A 20,479-nucleotide genomic window follows, 5' to 3' on the forward strand; every position below is an offset into this window, starting at 1 on the left:
CGTTGTAAATGTTGCAGTTTTCTGTCAGATGTCTAACCTTGTTGTCCACCACAGGATATTTCTGTTCCCTGGGGTCCATTGAGGCTTCTCCTGTCTCCAGGCCTTACGGAGATGTTTGTCCCACGGGATACTTCTGTCCTCAGGGTAGTGGGTCACCCAAACCATGTCCTGTTGGCAGCTTCCTCCCAGAGCTTGGAGCTTCCTCTCCCTCTCACTGCCACCCTTGCTCCCCAGGGAAATACTGCATCAGTCCTGGAGGCTCACAGCCGTCAGGTGGGGGATTTCACCAGGTTTCCGATTAGGATGATTCGGAATATCTCAATTAGAATAGAGGGCCAACATTTCCTGTTTCAGCTGTACACCAAAACTAAGTACACATCACATTAGTCTGCTTCCAGACCCCTGAATCGCTGCCCACATTAACATTTTTTTCTAGGGATTCAAATAAGTAATGAAGTGAAACTAAATGACAATTCAGGTCTTATTATTAGGCCAAGATCTGATGTAAAGAGTGTGTGTAAGTATCCCATCCTTACAAGCCTTCTCTAATGCCTCCCTGTGTTAGGTCTGTGTTTTGCAGGTTTCTTCTGTTCTGGAGGTACCGATAGCCCCACACCCCGAGCCAACTCCTCTTTATTCAGCTGTCTTTGTGAAATACTGGAGGCTTATAGCACAAAGACAGGCGCCGCCCTCTGGATGCACAATCTGTCCTGCTTCAGTAACTCCAGTAATTCTGGTAAAATATGGGTTTCTCCAGTTTGTAATAACACAATAAATGCTCCCTGTGACAGGACAGTACATCAGTTTCTTCAAACTATTCAACCAGAGTGCAAATCCTTACATGTGATAAATGTCCTGCAAAGCAGCAGCTTTTCAGTTTGACCTTCCCCCTAAAGTATTCTACAATTAATCATTGCCTTACAGTATTACGTTGTAGAAAGATGTTGTTCCCTTGGCAGTCAAAACTGTTAGATCAGCATGTAGAAAGAGAGAGCGGCTCCTCTTTGGTTTCTTGCCTGCACAACAAAGATATTACTTGGACATCTTTCATGCTTTATCTGCCATGTTCTATAACAGGGAGGGACGCGAGCTGGATCGAAGTGGTAGCGGCACCACGGGCAGATTCAGACCATACTGTGACTCACCCGCCGCCACATCTCAAGAGTCCACATTATGCGTGTTCCACCTACAGAGGAGATATATGCCCGAGGGGTGGGTAAATCCTGACAGTGAACCTGTGCTCTCAATGTCGTGCTTTGATCGTTCCCTCAGGCATGCATGTAATCTTCCTCGCTCATGACATGGTAGTCCCACTTAATGTAATTGCTGTGGCGTTTGACTGATTTCATCTGATCTGCCCAGTGTGCCCGACATATTCCAGCTTTAACACCGCTTTATCTTCATCAACACCATTTTAAAACAATGGTGGCTGAAACAAGACAAGAATTAATGCTCCATTTTTCTTTTATACTTAGTTTTGTAAAAATCAAGAATTACAGAAAAGGCTTTGTCAGTTACACCTCATTATCAATTTATCGTCATGGTACATTCAATCAGGCAAGACAGCACAAGATAATTGCTCATGGTTATGCAAATAGAATTCCTCTCGCAGATGAACCTTTGAAAGTTGAAATTCCCCGATTTGATGAAAAGCCTAAATGCTAGCGTTGGACTTCCCTCTTGAGGAGTGGAGATGGTTGGGTGGTGATGCACATAAAACCAGCATCACTGAAATAACAGGTGATGTCAGACCAGCAAGGAACGCTTTTAGAGTCTGTCAGCAAAGCAATTGCTGCCTGCTGGAACACTTAAAAAAAATCTGCTGGGTTAAGTGTAAATAGAGGAGGCTGAAAATAAGAGTGTGGGAATAAAAAGTTCAGAGTTTGAGAAAATCCTTTATCTCTAGAGGGAGTATGTAAGAACTGTAATCCTCCTGATTGGACTTTTGGCGTCTCTGAAGCTCACCTTATTTCAATGATATGTTTTGTGGCTATTTTTCAGGTTTCTATTGTCCCTTGGGCTCTGCCTACCCCCAGCCCTGTGAGGCTGGCTCATACTGTAACCAGACAGGTCTGGATGCGCCAGCAGGGCTCTGTGCTGCAGGATTTCACTGTCCCAAAGGCTCTTTAGACCCCCACGCTACCCCTTGCCCCACTGGACACTACTGCCCCCTTGGAACTCCTCTTCCTCTGCCCTGCCCTCTTGGGACATTAAAAAGTGAGATATTGCTCTTTTGTAATATAACTGTAATTGTGTGATTCATCTCGTAATCCCAGTTATTGTTTGATTTTTGTAAAAAAAAAAATGCAATTATCAAAAGAAAACTGCGTGTTTTCTCTTCCTTTGAAAAGGGAGACTATGCTGCCCTCACAGCTGCGTTCCTGTGCAGAGCTAGACAGCTAGCTAACAGTGAAGAGATTGCACGCTGGAAATTCCTTTTCTCCTTTTTATTTTGTCTTCTTCTTTCTCATTCATTTACACTCTTTGTCTTACACTCTTTACATTCCAATAGCGCTCTCTCTCATTTACTGTAAAACTGCAATAAAACAAGAAAATAAAACATACATGAATTTCACATAAGAAATCCGAATACGTAACACAACGCATTGTAATCTATTTATAGCCCTCACGGAACGAGACCTAGCGTAGCTAGGGCAATCTGACTAGCAGAACATATCAGGACATTAAACATCACGTTTTGGGACATCTAGACCAAAATTACGGGTACAAACAAGCAGATGTAAGTGCTATCTTGCTTACAAAATGAATCTAACACAAAACAATACTTACAGACAAATATTGTCCAAGGCTCAAGTGTGGATAGGAAACGAAATGTGAGCACTGAAAGTCTGTCCCGTTCATGAAGTCAGATACAATAAAACTTAACAGGAAGTGGATAATTGGCGCAAGAAGGCGCAATAACGAAAATGTCCACTAGATGGCGGTATTCACCATCAAAATTACGACAACTCAGTCAGGGCTTCTTATAGAAGGCAGAACACTCCCCGCTTGGCGTATAACTATTATGCCACTACAAACTACTTAAACACAAAATGCACTTAAGTTTCAAAAGGATATGGTGTTCAGCTTTCTTCAGAAAGCAGAAGGACGATCTCTGAGATGGGTCTCAGAAGAACTTTCACGGTTCCATCACGGACGATCTTCACTTCCACCTTGCGGATCCTCTTGTCTCCGCTCGGCAGCGTGTTGACGATCAATCCCACAGGCCATTCATTCCTGTGGGCTTGACTGTCCTTGAGTAGGACGACGTCGCCCATCTTGACGCTCGGCCTCTCGGCGGTCCACTTTCGGCGGCCCTGCAGCGTGGATAAGTAGTCTCTCCTCCATCTCTTCCAGAAGGTGTTTGCAAGGCACTGTACATGTTTCCACTGCTTTCCATGCAATTCCGCCATCTGGAAGTTTCCAGAGGGCGCAGAGATGGTACTCATCTTCTGGGTCAGGAGCATAGCTGGGGTAAGAACTGTGGGCGCATCTGGATCGGATGACACAGGTACAAGGGGTCTCGCATTCATTATAGCCATGACTTCGGCCATAAGAGTGCTCAACACTTCGTATGTCAGGCGAGTGTGTGTTGTCTGGAGCAGCATGGCATCCAGGATGCGCCTAGCAACGCCGATGAGTCTTTCCCAAGCCCCCCCCATGTGTGAAGAATGGGGCGGGTTAAAGATCCAGGAGCACCCCCTGCCCTGGAGGTAAGTTGAGACTGGGGAGTCTTCTGTGTCGATGCCCAGCTCTTTACAGGCCCCAACAAAATTGGTCCCTCTGTCGGAACGGAGAAGCTTGGCTGGGCCGCGGATGGCAAAAAACCTTCTCAAGGCATTGATGAAGCTGTCGGTGGTCATGGACTCTATGAGCTCAAAGTGGACAGCCCTGGTCGACATGCATGTGAATATCACTGCCCAGCGCTTGCTGTCCGCACTTCCTCCTCTTGTCCGCCGCGTCATGATGGTCCATGGTCCGAAGACATCCAGGCCTACGTGGGTGAAGGGAGGCTCTGGAGTGAGCCTGTCGGGAGGCAGGTCGGCCATCTTCTGTTCCTCCAGGCGCCTGCGTAGCTTGCGGCAGATCACACACCTATGGATGACAGCAGACACCAGACGCTTACCTCCGACGATCCAGTATCCGGCTGCTCTCACGGCACCCTCTGTTATGTGGCGCCCCTGGTGTACTACTTGTTCGTGGTAGTACCTCACCAGCAGTGTAGCGATGTGGTGAGTGTGTGGGATAATCAGAGGATGCTTCTCTTCCCTTGGCAGGTCCGGGGCAGATGAGATGCGACCTCCGACCCGCAGCAGGCCACTTTCGTCAGTCACTGGGTTGAGCTTCTTGAGGGGACTTTGTTTGGGAAGCTCGCTGCCCTCTCTGAGGCAGTCTAGTTCGGTTTCGTAGGTGTCATGCTGGACAGCACGGATGATGACACTCTCTGCATGGGATAGCTCGCTTGTGGTGAGTGTGTCTCTGAACGAGGCCCACCTGTTACGTGCCGAGCTGGCTGGGTTCCCTTTGAAGGATGCGGCAACATGGATGAGCCTGGCTGTGGCTTTGCAGAGGTTCCTCCACTTAGAAAATCTTTCGAAGCGCTGAGACCCAAGACCAGCATCCAGGGCTCTGGTGGCCAGAACCGCAACCTCGGGCCGGATCTCTGCGTCTGCTTCGGGTTCGACGAGGGTGAAGACGTTGGGTTCTGAAGTCTCCTCTGTGTTCTCACGTGTGAGGAAGCTGGGACCAGTGAGCCAACTGCTTTGCTGCAGCTCTCCTGCCGGCATGAACCTGGTGGCATGGTCCGCAGGATTTAGGTCTGTTGGGGTGTAGGACCACTGGTCTGGATGGGTGGACTGCCTGATGCGGGTCACCCTGTTGGCTACGTAGACGTAGAATCTTCTCGACGAATTGTGGATGTAGCCAAGCACGATCCTACTGTCGGTGAAGAACCTGACAGCATCCACATCAATGTCCATCTCGTCTCTGATCAGCTCGTACATCTGTACAGCTAGCACGGCTGCACAGAGCTCGAGACGGGGAATGGTATGGGCAGGACGGGGCGCCAGCCTGGACTTCCCCATGACGAAGCCCACATGCGGTTTGGTGTCAGAGGTGACTGCTCTCAGGTATGCGACGGCGCCTATGGCTACTGTGGAGGCATCAGAAAAGATGCAGAGTTCTCGCCTCTGAGTGGAGGTCAGTAGCACGGGGATGTAGCACCTTTTTATGTGCAGGTCTTCCAGAACTTTTAGCGAGTCTCTCCACGCGTTCCACTTAGTCTCTTTCTCTGGGTCGAGTGGAGTGTCCCACCCCTGGTCTGTAGACAGCTCTCTCACTAATGCCTTTCCTTGCATTACAACAGGAGCGACAAACCCCAGGGGGTCGTAAAGGCTGTTGACCGTGGACAAGATACCTCTGCGGGTGTACGGCTTCTCTTCCTCCGACACCAAGAAGGTAAAGCTGTCCGTTTCCAGGTTCCAGGAGAGGCCAAGGCTTCTCTGGAGAGGGAGAGGATCGATGCCGAGTTCCAGATCTTTCAGGTCTTTGGAACGGTCTTGTTCAGGTAAGGCTTCCATCACCTGTTCGCTGTTTGATGCCACCTTATGCAGCCTCAGGTTCGACTCTGCGAGCATGTCTTTGGTTCTTGTGATGAGGTCTATCGCTTGCTCGGGTGTGGCGACAGAGGTCAGCCCGTCATCGACATAGAACTGGCGCTCCACGAACTGTCTTGCGTCGGAGCCGTATTGTGCTTCACCTCTCTCGGCGGCTCGCCTCATGCAGTAGATGGCGATAGCTGGGGATGGGGTGTTCCCAAATACATGGACTTTCATCCGGTATTCCACCACGGGCTTGCTTAAGTCGTTGTTCTCATACCAGAGGTAGCGGAGGTAGTCTCTATGATCACTTCTGACCACAAAGCAATAAAACATTTGTTGCACATCTGCTGTGATGGCGATCGGGTCTTTTCTAAATCGAAGGAGCACTCCTAGCAGCGTGTTGTTTAAGTCAGGGCCGCTGAGGAGTACATTGTTCAGGCTGGTCCCTTCACACTCTGCGCTAGAGTCGAACACAATTCTGATTTGACCCGGCTTCTTCGGGTGGTACACACCGAACGTGGGGAGGTACCAGTGTTCTTTACCTGGCTCCAGGGGTGGCGCACGCTCGGCCTGGTCGTTGTCCAGCATTCTCTGCATGAACTCGGTGTAGTGGTTTTTCATTTCTGGCTTTTTCTCCAGTGTCTTCCTGAGTGAGGCTAGACGATTCTCCGCCTGTGCCCGGTTGCTGGGGAGGAGACGCCGTGGCAACCGGAACGGTAGGGGCGCTACCCAGCTGTGATCGTCATCCTGGTAGACCTCCTTCTCCATGATGGTCAGGAACGCTTTGTCGTCCATTGACAGCGCTGGTTTATTGTCGTCTCTCGAGCTCTCGAAGACGGTGTGCCTCAGCTCATCTGTGCTCGCTGCCTGGTCCAGGTCATCCGTCAGCTGGGTGGAGGAGAGGCGTTGGTGACGGTGTGGCTTGCCACTGTAGTCTTCCTTCACCTGGATGTTGTGTGGACAGGGACGGAGAAAAGATGCACGGCCATTGGGTAACACACTTGCCTTGAACACGTTGACTTCAGCTGGTTTGTGGACAGCATCCAGACAGGCCTCGCCCACGATGACCCAGCCCAGGTCGAGTCGTTGCGCATAAGGAGCGTTGTGTGGCCCGTTGATCTGCTCCCGTACCTTGTGGACTCTCAGGATGTCTCTTCCTAAGAGCAGGAGGATGGGTGCGCTGGGGTCCACAGCAGGAATCTTGTGCGCAACTGGCTGGAGGTGTGGGTGGTTGAATGCCACATCTGGCGATGGGATTTCCGATCGATCATCGGGCACCATGTCGCACTCGATCAGCGTGGGGAGTGGGAGTTGCAGTTCTCCATCCATGGACTCGAGCACGAAGTTGCTGGCTCGCCTGCCGAAGGTCTCTGTAGTCCCCGAGCAGGTCTTTAGTGTGTACGGTGCTGAGCTGGCATTTACCCCGAAGAGGTTGAAGAACTCTGCCTTCGCGAGAGACTTGTTACTCTGTTCGTCCAGCACTGCATACATCTTGACTGCATTTTCTTTTTTCCCTGCAGGAAATGCTTTGATCAGGCAGATCTTGGCGCATGAGCGTGGGGTGTCTGCATTGCCACATACCTCAGTGCAGAAACTGGACACGGTCGCCGGTGTGTCCTTGGTCGGCTCCCCGCTTTCCTCTTTGTGAGCTTGGTTATTCTCTGCAGGTGGAGGAGGACCAGGGTGTAGAGCTGCTATGTGTTTTTCACTACTGCACTCGGTGCATTTGATGGGCACCTTGCAGTCTTTTGCAACATGCTGAGTTGACCCACAACACTTGTAGCATATGTGGTTGTCTTGCAAATATGCCTTACGTTCATCAATAGTCTTTAGTCTAAAAGCCTTACACTTTTTCAGTGGGTGTGGCTTCTTATGCAGTGGGCACTCCCGATCTGGTTCGCTGGTGCTTCGTCCTGTGGAACGAGGAGGACTGTCACTGGGCTTGGATGAAGCGTCAGTCTTGTGTACTGTGACTGTAGCTTTCTGGCTTGGCTTTATAGCCTTGTCTGGTTTGGACGGTGTGGAGGTGGTGAAGACGAAGCTGGGGTCGTTACGCACTTTGGCCTGTTGGCGGACGAACTCTGAAAAGAGCGGGAAAGGAGGGAAAGCTACCCCGTGATCTTCTTTGAACCTGGACCCCTTGGCGATCCATTTCTCTTGAAGGCTGTAGGGTAACTTTTCCGCGATGGGGTTCACCCCCCGGGCTGTGTCTAGGTAGGCGAGGCCGGGGAGGTAACCATCTGCCTTCGCACACTCCAGTTCGAGCAAGATGTCGCCCAGTTCCCGGAGCTTGGCGCTGTCTTTGTTAGTCAGCTTGGGGAAATCTTCCAGCTTTTTAAGTAATGCGTGTTCGATAACCTCCGGTGTGCCATAACATTCTTCTAGGCGTTGCCACACCATGCTGAGGCCGGCGCCGGGATTGAGGACGTGCACTGAGCGTATTCTTTTTGCAAGTTCCGCTGATTCGGCTCCAAGCCATTTAACTAATAAGTCCAGCTCCTCTCTATGGGAGAGGTTTAAATCTTGAGTGGCAGTCACAAAAGATGCTTTCCATGACCAGTAATGTTCAGGGCGGTCATCAAACTTGAGGAGGCCAGAGCTGACGAGCTCTCGCCGCATGAGGTACCTGGCGAGGTCTTGTGCTGGTTGTGGCTCCAGTGGAGTCGCTCTCTGAGTGTTGGTGGGCGGCTGCAAGTTGTTGGGGTATGCCCTCGGTGAAGGCCTGACGCTAGGCTCTTCTCTTTTAATGTTTGTAGCATTCAGCATTGGATATTGGTGAACAGCTGGCCTGGCCCCGGCATCACTGTGTCCAAATGCTCTTTGAAGCTCTACTGGTGGATGTTGCAGTGGCTGTGGTTGTCTGTGAAACAGCTGTGCATGTTGCTGGACATAATTACCGACTCGTTCAGCTGCATTGAGGGGCTTTTCAGTGACGACTGGCCCGCAGAGCTTCTCCCCGCTTTCACTCTCCTCTTCCTCCTCGTAGGCAGCTGCTTCAGCTTCGCGGACAGCAGCGTTCTTTTGGCAGCTGAGGAGATGGAGACTGGCTTCGAGTTCAGCTCTTTGCCTCAATGCGTTAGCTTCAAGCTCGGCTTTCTGTCTCATCATACTGGCTTCTTTTTCAGCAAAACCTAGTTGTGTCTGTGCAGCCTTTAATTTGGCCCGTGCTCTGGCAGCGGCTGTTGATGTTGATCTCCTGCTGGAGCACAGCGAGGAGTGATGGGATTTTTCTGAGCGGGCCTCTGGTGTTTTGAAAGGCTCTTGGTGTTCAGTTGACTGGGGAACATTGTTGGTTGGCTCTGCATCAGCTCCACCTTGTGTCTGTTCGCCCTCCTCACGTTCTGGGATGACTGAATGATGACTCATGGTTTCTTTTCTTCAATAATCTTGTTACTTGAGCCCGCTGCGCTGATGTCTTTTTACTATGCTGCCCTCACAGCTGCGTTCCTGTGCAGAGCTAGACAGCTAGCTAACAGTGAAGAGATTGCACGCTGGAAATTCCTTTTCTCCTTTTTATTTTGTCTTCTTCTTTCTCATTCATTTACACTCTTTGTCTTACACTCTTTACATTCCAATAGCGCTCTCTCTCATTTACTGTAAAACTGCAATAAAACAAGAAAATAAAACATACATGAATTTCACATAAGAAATCCGAATACGTAACACAACGCATTGTAATCTATTTATAGCCCTCACGGAACGAGACCTAGCGTAGCTAGGGCAATCTGACTAGCAGAACATATCAGGACATTAAACATCACGTTTTGGGACATCTAGACCAAAATTACGGGTACAAACAAGCAGATGTAAGTGCTATCTTGCTTACAAAATGAATCTAACACAAAACAATACTTACAGACAAATATTGTCCAAGGCTCAAGTGTGGATAGGAAACGAAATGTGAGCACTGAAAGTCTGTCCCGTTCATGAAGTCAGATACAATAAAACTTAACAGGAAGTGGATAATTGGCGCAAGAAGGCGCAATAACGAAAATGTCCACTAGATGGCGGTATTCACCATCAAAATTACGACAACTCAGTCAGGGCTTCTTATAGAAGGCAGAACAGAGACAATTCAGGACAAGTCAGCATTCCCCTCCCCTTTTTCAGTTATGAATTAATGATGAATGAGTAATCAGACACAATACTGAACTGAGAAATACACCACGTAATCCTCTTTGTTGCACACAGTGTCAGTTTTTCCCACTAATGCCCTCACATGAACTGGTGTCTATCTTTGCAGTTCAGTGATGTGGAGAAATATGAAGCCTTTTTTTTCTCTCCCTTGGGCGCCCATGAATAATTTCAGTCACAAAGTGGTTTAATCGTGCAATTGTATTCCTGTCTCGCGGCGGACAGCTAGAATCCTATTAAAATGTGCCGTAGCTCCTTTGTATGTTTATGAATTAGAAACTGATGGGGGAATAGGTATGGAATTAACATTGCTGTCTATTTTAATGCTGTCATTACGTTAACTTACAGAGTGATTAGCTGATTGTGTCAGGCCGGGACTCAGAACAGGACTCAGATGCAGAGAGTTTGAACACACAGATCTTTATTGAAATATTCCACTCGAGATCCACTTCAATGAGTGTCAAATGAATGGGCTATAAAATTACTCTAGGCCTAAGGCTATAACTATGGCAAGAAAATAACAGAAAACGCTCACTATGAGGATAAACTAGAAAACACTAAGTAATGAAAATCACTAGAAACAGAAAACGCTCCAAAAGGGAGAAAAACACAATAGACTATGGCTACAAGGAAAACGAGACTGAATAAAGAAAACTATGAATTCACAAGATCTATCCTAAATATGAAACAACAGAAATATCTATGCTAAAAAGAACACAACAGAAAATCGCTCAATCTAGAGGAAATAAATTCGGCTGAAGACAAATCTATGAAAATAAATCAGAAAACTATGATATCAAATCTACAAACAAAAAACACTCACGAGGAGGAAACAAGAGCTCACTGAATCAAGGACTGTGGCTGTGGCAAGGACGAACGGGGAAGACAGGCTCGGGAGAATCGCCGACGGACAAAGACACACTGGCACAAGACAAGGGAGACGCAGACTATTTAACACATGGAGGGTAATCAGGAACAGGTGGAAACAATGGGTAATCAGGGCGGACGCACAGGACACACGAGGGAGGGCAGGTGCTCTGAAACGAGAGGAGAGTTAGACCTTCAAAATAAAACAGGAAAAGACAAGACAAAACCCCAATGACAAGACAGACCTCACCGCGGTGTGACAGATTGTTTTTGCGAGTCAGTAAACACTGTGTATATATGTAGCTCCAAACGATTCAAGACTTTTTGAAGAATATCAATTTATTGTTTGATTGAATTGGTATGTGTGATGTGTGCTGTCCATCAGGCTCCCTTGGTGGATCTACAGTGGGGGCTTGCCGGCTCTGTCCTGGGGGTCACTACTGCAGCCAGAGAGGAATAGCTGAGCCGAGTGGCCAGTGTGCAGAAGGCTACTATTGTCCTGAAGGACAGAGCTCTGAGACACCACAACAACATGTCTGCTCAGCAGGACATCATTGTGAGAAGGTCAAACATCCAATATTAGCCTTCAAGCTATTGTCGTCAGTGCTGAATATTGTATGTGATGTCTCTGTGTGAGTCTTCCTCCTCAGCTGTGGCTCTCATTCTGTCATGAAAAGTGCATTATTGCACCAGTCCTGTCTCTATGTTAGCATCTGTCGCTGTTGTTGGTGCACCATGATTGTGCCTGATGATGCTTATTATTCCTCAGATATAAAGCCCACTAAAATCAATTTAATGGTTGCTGCAGGGCAGTGTCAGACAGACAGCCTGTCTCCAAGGCAGCTACCAGTTCAGGCCAGGCCAGGGCAGCTGCGAGACATGCCCTGCTGGCTCTTATTGTCAAGATCAAGGTAACGCTGATGGGTCGAACAATCGTTGGATGACAAAGCATTTAGCAGCTGGGAGCATAAATGTCTTATGTGCTCGATCTGTACCGCAGGAATGACAGTTCCACTTCCATGTGAGAGAGGATTTTATTGTCCCAGCGGATCAGCGGGTCAACATCCCTGTCCAGCAGGGACCTATGGAAACATGTCAGGACTGATTGTGGAATGGCAGTGCTTGCTATGTGACCCTGGGATGTACTGTAAAGGAGCAGGTACAATGCATCCACTCCTATAACCCTATCTGTTAGTTGTTATGCATTAATCACACATCTCTAAGACAGCTGCAGTATAAAGTTGGTATGAGGCATATTCCAAAAACAATTAGAGGTAAATTGCAGCTCTGCTGGGGTGATAAAATCCGTGCTTGAATGCTGTTTGTTTAAAGGGAGGACGTTCCCCAGTGGGCTATGTGCTGCAGGGTTTGTTTGCACTGGGGGAGCGTCTGAGCCATCACCACCAGACCGTCGGACTGGATTCCCATGTCCTCCTGGCTTCTTCTGCTCTGCGGGCACTTCTGTACCAAAACCGTGCCCAAAAGGAACATTCAGGTGCACACCCGGCAACATCTCTGTATACTTAATAATCCATTAAATTACGTCTCCCCCTAATTACCACAAATAAAAAAAGCTCTGCTGCTGCTGCTGTGGCTTATAGTTATTAAAATATTCACACCTTCTGACAGTGAGCAGAGCGGGCTTGTGGAAGAGTCTCAGTGTCGTAGCTGCACTCCTGGCTTCTACTGTTCAGCGACCGGTCTCTCTGGAGTCTCTGGACCCTGCCGGCCAGGTCAGAAATAAGACATATCATTTAGTCATGTTATTGTGATGCATTGGTTTACTTGATATAAAAAAGTAGCTTTGCAAATATTTCATTGAAGTGTTTCTCCCCAGGTTTCTACTGTCCAGAGGGATCCCAGACTGCTACTCCAATGTCAAGTGAATCTGGAGGTGTTTGTCCAGCAGGCCACTACTGTGCAGAGGGCAGCAGTGTGCCCTCACCCTGCCCAGCCGGCTCCTACCAGAATGAGACTGGAGGAAAAGACAAAGATAACTGCAAGCCATGCCCGTTTGGTAAACAAGAAGTTATGCTGTATGAACTTAACTTTGTTTCTGAAGACATCATCACTGTGTGTGTGTCTTTGCCAGGCTGGTTCCAGGAGTTATCAGGCCAGAGAGAGTGTAATCCATGTCCTGCTGGGTTCCACTGCCAGGCCTTGAGTCCCAGCCCCGCCAGCCCTCTGCCCTGCCCAGCAGGCTACATCTGTCCTACGGGGAGTCCTGACAGTCAGCCTCTCCCCTGCCCCAAAGGCACCTACAGCCCCAGTCGGGGTCTCACCACCACAGGTAAGATCCCAGAACCTTTGTGGAAAAAAGAGAACACATTATTAAATTAGGTTACTTTTCAAGGCAAAAATTTTGTGATGTAACTCTTGGGGTCTTCAGTCAACTATACTGATTATTTAAACCTGATTTTCCTTTAGACAAGAGAACCTTAAAAAAGGCAATGCAATCTGACTCGTCTACAACAAAATGGAACAGTTTGCAGATACTGACACTTCTAGCAGTGTGCAACTGTCTCAGAGACACGGTGATTGATCTCACCTGGCAGGTAGCTTGTTTTGCTGTTTGGACTGAGGTCAGAGCCGTCAATCTGTGTTTGCAGGTGAGTGCCTTGTGTGTCCAGCGGGTCAGTTTTGTGGGTCTGAAGGTTTGGTTGAGCCTTCGGGAGCATGTGCTGCTGGCTTTCTTTGTCTGACGGGTGCCACAGTGCCAAACCCGACTGACAACAGAACTGGATCTCTCTGTCCACCTGGGATTTTCTGCCAGCAGGGGCTAAAAGCAGGTGGATTTTAAAATTATATTTCTCAGTAAGTTTACATTTCCAAAACAATTTTTGCTGATTTGATTAACTTTTCCATTCAATGTGTTGTTCTCCCTTTTGTGCTCTAGGTGATTGCTGGGCAGGGTTTTATTGCGGCTGGGGATCTAGCAGAGCAGATGAGGCTCTGTGCCCAGCTGGGTTCTTCTGCTCCAGTGGAACACCAGTCCCCATGCCATGTCCTGCAGGAACATTTAGTTCTGAAACAGGCAACACACATCGAGACAACTGCACCACCTGCACCGCTGGATACTACTGTCAAGGTAGGAAACATTGTCCTTGAGTTATCTTCCACAGGAAGAACATTTCTGTTTGTTTTTTCAACGCTCAACAACAATCACATGCAGTTTCCAGCAGTAGTCACAAAAGATTAGCATGCATCCAGTCACAGGACACGTTTTTAATAAGCTGTTTTAATGAAGGACATAGCTATAATCACAGACATGTCTAAAGGACACAAATCATTGGCTAGCAAGCTGCCAAATATTTACAAGCGCATATGTTCAGTTTTTAATGAAAGCAACAAATTCACACCAATTCTATGGGGATTATCCAGTTATTCTGGGAAGCACAGCTAATAGACGCTACACCTCTCTTTATCTCCGATAATCTGACAGCTGATTTTACAGTGTCAGAGTGTCAGTTTCGTGGTTATGCAGCTTTATCTTTTCAAAGTCAGACATGTGCTAAAGTCATGAAAATGCTGTTCATTTTATCGGCCTTCTGGTCCAGTTGAAGGAACTGTACAGCCTGCGCAGTGTCCCGCTGGATACTACTGTCCTCCAGGACTGACTCTAGGACTGGAGTTCCCTTGCCCACCTGGCACTGTGCAGAGCCTGCTGGGAGTCTCCAGTCCTGAGGCCTGCCAGCTCTGCCCTGCTGGTATGCAAAGGATTAGTGTTTTGTTCTACGTCATCATAACCTAACCTCTAATTAAAGGAAAAACAGTCAAATCAGTGTGTCTAAAATTTTTATGATGGTTACTTTATTCTGTTCCTGCAGGAATGTTCTGCTCTCAACCTGGTCAATCCCAGCCAACAGGACTCTGTGAAGCAGGATTCTACTGTCCTGCTGGATCAACTAGTCCAAACTCTACTGAGTATCAGGTGTTGTTTTTGTTCTTGGTTGCCTCTGTTGGTCTGTAACCCGGTGACATTGGTCAATCGGTAACTGGTCAGCAGGTCCTTTTTCCCAGAGAATGATTCATAATGATACTGGTGACCCCATGACCTTTCATCTAATGAAATATGGAAACATGTCAAAATTTCCATATGTCAAGAAGAAATGTAATCAAAATCTAATAAGCTGATTGACTGAACACATTCTGTCTTTGCTTTGCATGTTTAGTGCCCAGTACTATCTTCTAACAGCACCATTAGCTGAAAATGTCAACTTTGTACACATGGTCTCATTTACAGGATATTTGCCATGGTTATTGGTGGTGACAATTAATTGCTTTGCCTCTGCCCGAAAGCCTAAATTTTCACTGGTACACATGAAGTCTAAGTGTGAGTTTATTTCTGCTCCACATTTTGGTCATTCTATCAGCTTTCTTCAGTGACCCCCCCCCCCCAAGGGCAAAAATGTCAACTTCACACACAACATATTGCCTAATCAAGTGGGAATATTGCTGAGCACATTCGTACACTAATGGGAATGAATTGTTTTCATGTAATGGCCGCGTGACCCCTCCACTCCTCACAAGGCTCCAGGAGCAGTGTGTTTTGTGTTCATTCAAGCAATTTTGTGTCGTGTGGTTTAATAAACATTTCAGCCTCTAGAGAACCTCAGGGCATTCGGAGACGTTAAGACTGTTCACGACATGCCTGCTTTACAGTAATATGCATTCTTAGAGAATAACGTCTTCAAATGTACAAACGTCACAAGTCTTATCATGTTTTTATTTTTATTTTTTTAGGGAAATTCTACCAGAAGTCGTCTTTGTCCTTCTGGCCACTACTGCCCCTCCGGCACTGCATATCCACTCCCCTGCCCCGCCGGCTCTCTTTCCGTCTCCCTAGGACTTAAGCAAGATGACGAATGCCCCCCCTGCCCCCCTGGCCTGTTTTGTGACAGGCCTGCAATAGCAGAGCTCTCAGATGCTCTCCCGTGTCATGCTGGGTAAACACTTCTGCTCTTCAGCTGTTTCACATTTAAATCTCCCCACTCTGGGCTTGGATGCACACACAGTTTTTGCTTTCCATAACGGGTATTATTTATATCTTTCGCTTGACTGTTTTCATCTGACCTGATGAGAAAGTGGTCAATAAAAAAAATCTGAAGCTATCTTTCCCAGTCTTTCTCTCCCTCTTTCAGTCTCTCCCTAATGTCTAATGCAAAGTGTTCTCACCACGCTGCTTATAAATATTTTGGATTTATTCGTAGGATCTTTACATGGATTAAAGGGACCAGTCCAATATGCCAGCAAGATGTCCGATGTTCCAAAAATCAATCACAAGCCAGTATACACATAAACTACACAATCAGACAGACAGATTGAGGACAGCAGATGTGTTTTATGCCAGAGTCTCAGCAGGAGGGGGAGCAGGTGTCCTCAGCAAGACAAGAGCCACGTTTAAAACACTTTCCTGACTGTTGCATTTGATTGCAATATGCTCTGCAATAAATACTCTGCGATAAAACCCACTTTAAAGCACCTGAGCGCTTCAGTGGGTCTGCCAAGGGTTCATAGTCTGAGTTCATTTCTTTTGGCTTTATAAACTGTAAATAAGAAGATCTGATGTGACTTGGCAGAGGTAAGCTTAACATTCACTGAAATTCAAAGATATTTTAGCCATATAATATGTTTTATTGCATCTGACATGAATCACTGCCAGTTGTTAAAGCATAGTTTTCTTTCTGGAAACCCACTATGCTAAGCAGCTGGTGCTTATTTCTAAGTTTAACCCCTAGTGTAATGGTAACTGCATCAGTGTCAATTAATGCAAGTAATATGCTCTATTTCAAACAGTCTGCAGGGATTATTTATTACTGACTGATTCTTAAGTGTAACTGGTTAGACTTTCAGTCAGCTAAATTTGATTAATGATTATGCTGATTTGATTTAAATAATTTATTAGAATTTGGTTTATTAATTATGTAGCAAATCGTGTCTAAATGCAGTCGAACACAGTCATTTGATACTTAAAATCTGTTATAATAGAGTTCTTTTTGGGGCACATCCTAAAAGCTGTACATTATTAACACGGCAAAACCAAGAATTGTAAACACCTTCATTTGAGGCAGCCTTAAGTGACACCAGTGTTTTTCTAAAACCTTTCCACAGTTTGGAAATATTTCCTCACTGACAGATTGTTCAGCTTCTCTAATGGCAGCTTGTGGCAGTATTTGTGATACAATGTTTGTTTTCACTGTTAACGCCTACAGGTATGTGTGCTTGGGTGGCAGCTCCAGTCCCACCCCGTCTGATGGTCCCCATGGCTACCTCTGCCCCGCTGGCCATAGCTGTCCTGTCGGCTCAGCGAGTGAGGTGCCCTGCGAGCCTGGTACTTACAGTCCTGCCCCTGGAGCAGCCCACTGCTTAATATGCCCCAAAGGGACCGTGTGTTCTTCCTCAGCCACTCAAGAGCCCTCCATCTGCCCTGCTGGTGAGGACAGTGAAAACAAACTCTGAATCAGAACAACAACAAATCAGATCATTTTCCCTTTTACATGTATCATCAATACTGTCCAGTGGTCAAATGTCTACCTCTGCAGTAATGGTAAACCAATATTAAAGAAGTGCTCTCTCTTCCTAGGTCATCTGTGTCCTGCAGGAACAGCTCTGCCTCTGCCGTGCCCTTTAGGGACTCTCAGCAACCAGACAGGAGCCCACTCTCTGTCCTCCTGCACACCCTGTCCCTCTGGAGTGTACTGTAGCTCACATGGAGCCTCAGCACCACTAGGTGATCATTGGTTTAGCCTTTTGGCAAAATGTACACACTCCTCACACAACTTTGACCATTTAGTAACGGATTGATAGCGTCTTTGTATTTTTGTCAAGGTTCTTGTTTGCAGGGTTATTTCTGCCAAGGCGGAGCCATGGAGCCTGCACCGCAGAGCTCTGACAACTTCCCCAGGAATGGCCCTTGCCCCGCGGGCCACTACTGTCCAACAGGGTGCCTCTCCCCAATTCCATGCCCTTATGGCAGTATTCGCAACTCCACCGGTACACCTACTGTTTACACCCTGTATCAAACATTTAGTTACTGTATAGGCACCTGCATTTGCATTTGAAAGAGTTTCAAATGAGGTCTTTTGTGCTCTGCTTGTGTGATCTGCATCTGTTGTCCTCCTGTCATAGGAGGTGTGTCCATGGAGAGCTGCTCTGCCTGTCCTGCAGGTCACTACTGCTCCACTGAGGGTCTGGCCAGCCCCAGCGGTCCCTGTGCTGCTGGTTTCTACTGCCCTTTTGACTTCTCTTCCACCACTCCTTATGCCTTCCTCTGTCCCAAGGCAAGGGTTAATCATACACTCTTCTCTCTCTACTCCCTCTTCCCGTCCCTGTCCTTCCCTTTTCCATTGTTCCTATTGTTTTCCTAACATTATCTCTCCTAGAGAAGCTTGTGCCACGTTGTTTATTGTGAATGTCCTGCTGCATTGAATGCCACCCCTCAGACGCACCTTGTCATTTCCATTCTCTCACAGGGCCACTACTGTGCAGTAGGCTCTGCCCTGGCCCTGCCTTGTCCCACAGGAGAGTACCAGCCGAACCCAGGCTCAGATAGCTGCATCCCATGCCGACCTGGATTCTACTGTGAGGAAGCCATTGTGGGAGAGCCGTGGCCCTGCCCACCACACTCATTTTGCCCTGCAGGTACGCTAAAAGGACACTTTGACTACAGAGGATGGCAACGTCAATTTGATTTTTGTATAACCTCATTAACCAACACACAAGAAAGATGGCCTCTCAGTTTTATGTTTTCCTGCAGAAAACACATTCCTTTGTAGTCATCACTATGTAATAAATCATGCTGTCAGTCTCAGTTTTAATGCATTTAATGCATTTTCTACAGGCACCATGGTGCCTCAGCCCTGCCCTAATGGGACATACACTCATTCAAACCAGGGAGGGCTACAGGGAGAGAGAGAGTGTTTACCCTGCCCTCCAGGGAATTTCTGCAGGTACTCCGGATGCATCACAGACCTGGTGTATGCATGCACACGCTCTCAAGTGTGCACTTGTCTCACACTCACATACATCCAGAAATACACAAGCATGTACCCAGACAATTAGGCACATACGCATTCTGTACTCATGCACACAAATGCGGACACATGCTCAAAGGCAAACGCTCGTCTCTGCTTTAATTATACTCACAATTAGCAGGATGCAGGAGTGTCTCATGTTCGAGGAGTCATGGTTCACTGAACAGTCAAATTAACACCTGAATATGCATGAATATAATGAATGTAGATATGAATATGGGTGGTGAAAATGTTAGAAATTACGTAATTGTCATTCTATTTATCTAATGAAGCATACATTTTAGTGTCTTCTAAATGGCCTTGGGTGCATATGTGATTCTGTGTGTATTCAGTAAATCACCAGGGACAATGCACATTAATATAGCTAATGAGCTAAGTTTCATCCGTATAGTCCCTGGGCAACAATACAATACATACATATATTACAAAAGCAACAGAAATATATAACAACAATAAGTGTACGTAAAAGCAGCGTCAGAGATGAGGTAGTAAGACTACTCATGATTGCAGGCTTATTTTGCTCTAATCTGCTCTGAAGTTTATGTTTAAAGGTTAGGTCATCAGTGCTCTCGCTTAGTAAATACACTAAGCCTGTGTATATTTTCTTCAGGGCTGGTAGGATCCAGGGTGTGTGTGCTGCAGGCTATCTTTGTGTCTCTGGGAGTGCAGATTTCACCCCTCAGGGACCCATTTCTAACTTGACCCAGTGTCAGTGGGGCATGCAGTGTGCTGGACCATGTCCACCAGGTATAGTGCATCAATTCTTTAAAAATAAAAAACCTAGATGCTACCTATAATTGGTATTCAGTTTATTGAGATGCTTTATTCTTGGATTCTGTGACGTTTGAGATTGGAGAATTAGTCATTTTATCCTTGAAGTATTTTAAAGAAATTGTTAATGCCTCTAAATATTCTTTATTCCAGGTTTCTTCTGTCCTGAGGGCACAGAGGAGGCTGAGCGGTGCCCTGCAAACACTTTCAGAAGCTCCCCAGGAGGTGCCAGCCTACAGGACTGCTTACCCTGCCCACCTCAGCACTGGTGTAAACCTGGTGTGTTTTTGTAGCTACTGTAATCAGGTTTTCTGACTAAAAATGCAGGATGAAGTTTAAATTATGAAGAGGCCTGTTTTGGACAAACCGATTTTGAGAAGCGATGAAAAGGAATAGCTGAGTTTGAGACACTGATTCAGACAATCAATGCAGGAAGAACATCGTATAGTTTGGGAGCGCTGACAGATTAGCAGTTTTCAGTCCTGTTGCTTGGGAAGCTGCATACTGCTTGCTTGTTATCCTGCCAGGCAGTTAATTGTAGCCATCGTGTGTCTCATGTGTAAACTGAGAATAAGTAGATACCAGCAGGATCTGGCTGGGACTACAGTTAAACCACAGGCTGAGAATTAGAAACAGCTAGGAGAGCCCTGCCTTGAGAATAATGACTAAGCCTGGGCTCATGGAAGATTAGCAGGTCAGAGATGTAGCCAGGGCCAAGTGCCTGATGAGGCTTAAAAGTGATCGATAAAGTGTTTTTAAAGCAAGCGCGCATCAAATGTGCCATTTCACCTTTACAGTATCTGAAACCCATTTTTCCCCTAAAACGTTTTTGTTTATTTGCAGGAGAACCGGTCCTTCATCTCTGTCCTGCCGGCCATTACTGTGACGGTCTGCCTGGCAGCGACTTCAGTGGAGGGACAGGACCCAGACCGTGTCCTCTGTACACCTATCGATCTTCCCCTGGAGCAGGCAGCAAGGGTGACTGCCTGACCTGCCCTCCTGGCTCACACTGCAACAGCACAGGTCTGAAACACTGCGTCTCACACAGCAGACCGCGACATTACATTTACAAAA

General features: G+C 47.1%; 1 protein-coding gene across 1 annotated transcript in view; it reads left to right on the plus strand.

Annotated features, from left to right (window-relative positions):
* LOC121609197 (SCO-spondin) overlaps positions 1–20,479 on the plus strand; it is a 55,512-nt gene that overhangs the window by 23,541 nt on the left and 11,492 nt on the right. Inside the window, exons 53-77 of the mRNA XM_041940771.1 lie at positions 55–273; positions 566–736; positions 1,078–1,212; positions 2,002–2,217; positions 10,987–11,165; positions 11,410–11,512; positions 11,602–11,760; positions 11,934–12,096; positions 12,231–12,334; positions 12,439–12,618; positions 12,694–12,891; positions 13,211–13,390; positions 13,498–13,689; positions 14,159–14,308; positions 14,429–14,532; positions 15,345–15,547; positions 16,814–17,034; positions 17,185–17,331; positions 17,430–17,594; positions 17,730–17,881; positions 18,074–18,242; positions 18,442–18,550; positions 19,245–19,381; positions 19,559–19,684; positions 20,249–20,428. Of these exons, the coding sequence (XP_041796705.1) occupies positions 55–273; positions 566–736; positions 1,078–1,212; positions 2,002–2,217; positions 10,987–11,165; positions 11,410–11,512; positions 11,602–11,760; positions 11,934–12,096; positions 12,231–12,334; positions 12,439–12,618; positions 12,694–12,891; positions 13,211–13,390; positions 13,498–13,689; positions 14,159–14,308; positions 14,429–14,532; positions 15,345–15,547; positions 16,814–17,034; positions 17,185–17,331; positions 17,430–17,594; positions 17,730–17,881; positions 18,074–18,242; positions 18,442–18,550; positions 19,245–19,381; positions 19,559–19,684; positions 20,249–20,428 (4,062 nt within the window). The remainder of the gene's footprint in view (positions 1–54; positions 274–565; positions 737–1,077; positions 1,213–2,001; positions 2,218–10,986; positions 11,166–11,409; positions 11,513–11,601; positions 11,761–11,933; positions 12,097–12,230; positions 12,335–12,438; positions 12,619–12,693; positions 12,892–13,210; positions 13,391–13,497; positions 13,690–14,158; positions 14,309–14,428; positions 14,533–15,344; positions 15,548–16,813; positions 17,035–17,184; positions 17,332–17,429; positions 17,595–17,729; positions 17,882–18,073; positions 18,243–18,441; positions 18,551–19,244; positions 19,382–19,558; positions 19,685–20,248; positions 20,429–20,479) is intronic.

This window comes from Chelmon rostratus, chromosome 7 (genome assembly GCF_017976325.1).
Source record: "Chelmon rostratus isolate fCheRos1 chromosome 7, fCheRos1.pri, whole genome shotgun sequence".
In the NCBI taxonomy this organism is placed as follows: Eukaryota; Metazoa; Chordata; class Actinopteri; order Chaetodontiformes; family Chaetodontidae; genus Chelmon; species Chelmon rostratus.